Below are 4,486 nucleotides of genomic sequence, written 5' to 3'. Positions count from 1 at the left end.
GTTTTTATTGAATTAAAGAATATATCATAAAAAAATAAGTTAAAGGTTATATTATAATTCATTTATTTTAAAGAGATAAATAAATGGAAAATATAATATATAAAAAGTAGAATAAAAAAGATGAACATACATTTATAAAAATAAAAAAAAAAAAAAGCAAAAAAAAAAAATACTAAGAAAGTAATAATAGAAAAATAACTATTATTATAAAAGTAAATAAAGAAAAAATTAGTGCTAAAATAAAGTAATATAAAAAATTACGATCATGAAGATAAGTGAATTTAGTTATAATTTTTTAAGATAAAAAAATAAAAAAAATAAAAGACGAAAAAAAATATTACAATATCTTTTTAAAATAAGATAAATGTTCTTTCTGTTATTTATTTTATTATTTTTTTTTTTATCCTTTTTGTAATTTTTTTGTTGTCTAATTTGCTGGGCACTGTTCAATAATTTTTCTTAATTTAGGAACTAATGAAGATGAACCAATACGAAAATTATTAGGATGGCAAGCAAGAGCACCAAAGCAAGTTCTTGCTAGTAAAATATAGTAACTAGCTGAATTTAAATCTCCTACTCCTCCTGCAACTTTTATACCAATTTTATCTTTTTTTTCGGGATGCTTTTCTATATACTGTTTTAGTGCCTCTATAATTGCCTTAACAGAATCAGGTGTTGCATTAACTTTAACTTTTCCTGTTGATGTTTTTACAAAATCAGCATTTCCTTCAAGTACAGCTAGTGAAGTTTTTATAATTAAGTCCTTTGTCTTTAGCTCACCCACTTCTATTATAACTTTTAGTAGTTTGTTTTTGATTAATTCTTTAACGTGTTTTGTTAATTGAGTTGCTTCTTTCAGACCTTCATCAGCGTTCTCTAAAATTTTTTTATAATTTATTACCAAGTCAATTTCATCAACCCCATCTTCTACTGCTTTCTTTGTATCTTCTAACACCTTTTCTATGGGATCAGTACCATGAGGAAAATTTATTACACAAGCAATTTTTGGTTTAAATGAAGAAATTTCTTTCTTTATTTTTTCATTGATAAATTTTACAAACTTCGGATATACACAAACAGCAGCTGCATATGGACAGGTTTTCACAGATTCTTGACATAAAGCTCTTATGTCTTCTTCTTTGTCATTTTCTCCTAAAAGTGTGTGATCAGTTACACATATAGTTGTCCATGCAGCAAATGTTTCTGTGTAATTAGCCATTTTTAGAAAAAAAAAAAAATATTTTAAGCAAATAGCTAATGTTTTTATATAAATATATAAAAGAGGTATTCTATTTATAAGAAAAGTTTATAAATGTATAAATGAATAAAAAGAAATTTATTTCTTATCTTTATTTAAAATATTAAAAAAAAGGAAAGTTCATTAATATATGAAAAGTACTATATTATATTTAATTATTTAAAATTTAAGATTTTAATACTCATATATAAATTTTTTTTTTCAGAATAGAAAAAAATGAATTCCCTTTTTTTGTTGTAAATCACATATTATACTCTTAATTTTCGTTTATATATTTAATAAAAATAATATATATATATTTACTAAAAGGTATATAAAACAACATACATTATTATTCTTTTTATAATATATAAAAAAAAAAATAATAATAAAATTTTAAGTTTTTACAAATTTTTAAAAAATTCTAAAATTTATTATTTTAAAAACATTATTATTACTATACATGGGCAAAACAAAAAAAAAAAAAATTCTTAAAGTTGTAGTATCATACATGTATATACATACGTAGAAATTTATTAATTTATAAGATATAAAATGCACCAAAGAATAATAAAGTGAATACAAAATAATTATTAAAAAAATAAAAATTTTACATAAAAAAAATTAGAAAGAAAAGTAATACAATTTAATAATATAAAAGTTCATAATAATTATTTATAAAATGGCTAATGTTACATACAAATAAGTTAAAATTAAAAAAAAAAAAAAAAATGAAATAATTAATCAAAGGTTACTACATAAAATTTTTAAAAATTATATATATTTTTAATATAATTTTTTAAAAACAATACATAAAAATAAAAAATTTAATTTATGTTATATAAATTTCAAATGGTGGTAAATGCATATATTTATGAAAAAATATATATTTGTAAAAAGCAGAAAAAAAGAATATAAAAAAAAAAAAAAGAAAAAAATAGATTTATTTATTTCTAAATATTTACATATATGTAAAATGACAATTGGAAAAATTTTTTAAAATAATTAAGGTTGAATTTATAAAAAATTAAACAAAAAATGGATTTAGTAAAAAATTTGACATATGGCTTAAATTTAAAAAGTTTTTTAAAAAATGATGATCTTATGAGTTTGAAAGAAGAAAATTTAAAACCGTTAAGAAATATATTAAGTTTAAATAAAAACAACAAACCAACTGAAAATGAAAAGAAAAAAAAAATTTCTCAAAGTTGTGAATCTATAAGTTTTACTAAATTTTATAATAATGAAAATTTAGTTAGCAATTATATGAAAGGAAATGAAATAAATATAGAATATTTCCATTTGAATAGAAATGTTGTTCCTATACGATTTTTTAGCGATATTATTGAATATTTAAAAGTATTAAATAAAGATGGAAACACAATTGTTGAAAAAGTGGATGGTATTATTGAAAAAGAAAATGATGTTAACAAAGAAGCATCTTTTATGAAAAATGAAAATAAAGGGAAAAAATTAATTAAAAAAACGAGAATCTTATTAAATTCTAAAGAAGAAAATTTTAAAAAAGAAAACAATTCCACCACAAGTAAAGAAGAGAAGGAAAAAAAAGAAAAAGAATTATTTAATGAAAATATTATAAACAAAGTATATGAAAAATTAATGATTACAATAAAAAATACATTATGTTTTAAAAATCCAACTTCAATTCAAAAAATTTGTATTCCAGCTATTTTAAGTGGATTCAATACAATATGTATATCTCAAACAGGTAGTGGAAAAACATGTGCTTTTCTCATTCCTCTTTTGATAAAAATAAATACTTCAAGGGTTGAAAAAAGTAATATATTAAAGAATAAGCAACTAAATGATATTACTTTTTATATAAAAAGTTTAATTGTAGTGCCTACTAATGAATTAGCTACCCAAATTTATGAACAAACCCTAATTGTATTTGAATCTTATAAAGAATATTCCATTGTTCAACTTAGTAAAGAGACAGAAATTAATGAAGATATAGATGTATGCATATGCACACCTCTTATGTTGTTAAATTTAATTGAGAAAAAGAAGGTTAGTTTAAAAAGATGTTTTTTTATAGTATTTGACGAAGTAGATAAATTATTTGAAGTAAAATTTTTAGATCATGTAAATTCTCTTTTAAAAGAAATTCAAAATAAAAAAATTCAAAAAATATTTACTACAGCAACACTACCAGGGAAGACTAAAAGTTTTATAAGTACATTATGTACAAATTATGCTGTTGTTTATTTTGGTAAAAGTATAAATACAATAAATAATAATGTGAAGCAAGAATTGCTATATGTAAATAATGAAGATGAAAAGTTTTTAGTATTAAACAATTTGATTAAAAATAAAGAAATACATATACCTGTTTTGATATTTGTCGAAAGTATAACAAAGGCAAAAATGATTTACACAAATTTAAGTAAAAGTGTATCTTACATTGATATGCTAACTTCTGAAAAAACAAAAGAAGAAAGAAAAAAAATATTTCAAAGATTTCAATCAGGTTATATATGGTACCTTATATGCACAGATATTATGAGTAGAGGTATAGACATAAAAGGAATAGAAACAATAATAAATTATGATGTTTGTTATGATAAATATAATTATATGCATAGAATAGGAAGGGCTTGTAGATCTGATAGAAAAGAAGGAAAAGCAATAACATTTTTTACAAAAGAAAATATAAAATATATGAAGGATATTATTAAATTTGTTAAAAATAGTGGTACCGAAATACCTGCATACTTAGAAAATTTTAATTTTAAAAAAATACCTAAATTTAAATTTTCTGTTAAAAAAAATTCCTCAAAGAAAAAAAAAGTTAAAGATAAAAAGAACTTTAAGGTTTTAAATAAAAACAAGTGGAAAAAAAAGGAAAGACTTAAAACAGAAAAACAAGAAGATGAATCAACAAGTGTAAAGGAAAAGGTTAAAATAAAGAAAAATTTAGAAAAGAAAATAAAGTCGAAGAAAAATTTAAAAAAGAAAATAAATTCGAAGAAAAATTAAAAGAAAGAGAAGAATACATTAAGCCAAAAAAAAAAAAATATATATATATGTATAATTAAAAACATGACTTTTTATTTTAAATTCATTTTTTTTTTTAATTTTTTTTCTAATTATATTGTGTATATGTGTTTTCCTTCTTAATTCATTTTAATAGGTAATATGAAGGATTATTCATTCATTTATTTATTTATTTTTTTTTTTTTTGTAATTGTATACATTATATAAAAATTTTTTAAATATTTGTCTAAT

General features: G+C 19.8%; 2 protein-coding genes across 2 annotated transcripts; one reads left to right on the top strand and one right to left on the bottom strand.

Moving 5' to 3' along the window:
- Window positions 1–427: 427 nt before the first annotated feature.
- Window positions 428–1,219, bottom strand: PRELSG_0605200 (deoxyribose-phosphate aldolase, putative; the record flags this gene model as incomplete). The annotated part of the gene is made up of 1 exon (XM_028675503.1): window positions 428–1,219. The coding sequence occupies one exon, from the start codon at window positions 1,217–1,219 to the stop codon at window positions 428–430; it is 792 nt and encodes a 263-aa protein (XP_028532085.1).
- A 1,056-nt stretch (window positions 1,220–2,275) lies between these two features.
- On the top strand, window positions 2,276–4,237 carry PRELSG_0605100 (RNA helicase, putative; the record flags this gene model as incomplete). Its single annotated transcript, XM_028675502.1, has 1 exon — window positions 2,276–4,237. The coding sequence occupies one exon, from the start codon at window positions 2,276–2,278 to the stop codon at window positions 4,235–4,237; it is 1,962 nt and encodes a 653-aa protein (XP_028532084.1).
- Between the last annotated feature and the right edge of the window lie 249 nt (window positions 4,238–4,486).

Source organism: Plasmodium relictum, assembly GCF_900005765.1.
Source record: "Plasmodium relictum strain SGS1 genome assembly, chromosome: 6".
NCBI lineage: Eukaryota > Apicomplexa > Aconoidasida > Haemosporida > Plasmodiidae > Plasmodium > Plasmodium relictum.
Note: the sequence above shows the minus strand (reverse complement) of the source record. Positions and strands in the feature narration are given on the sequence as shown.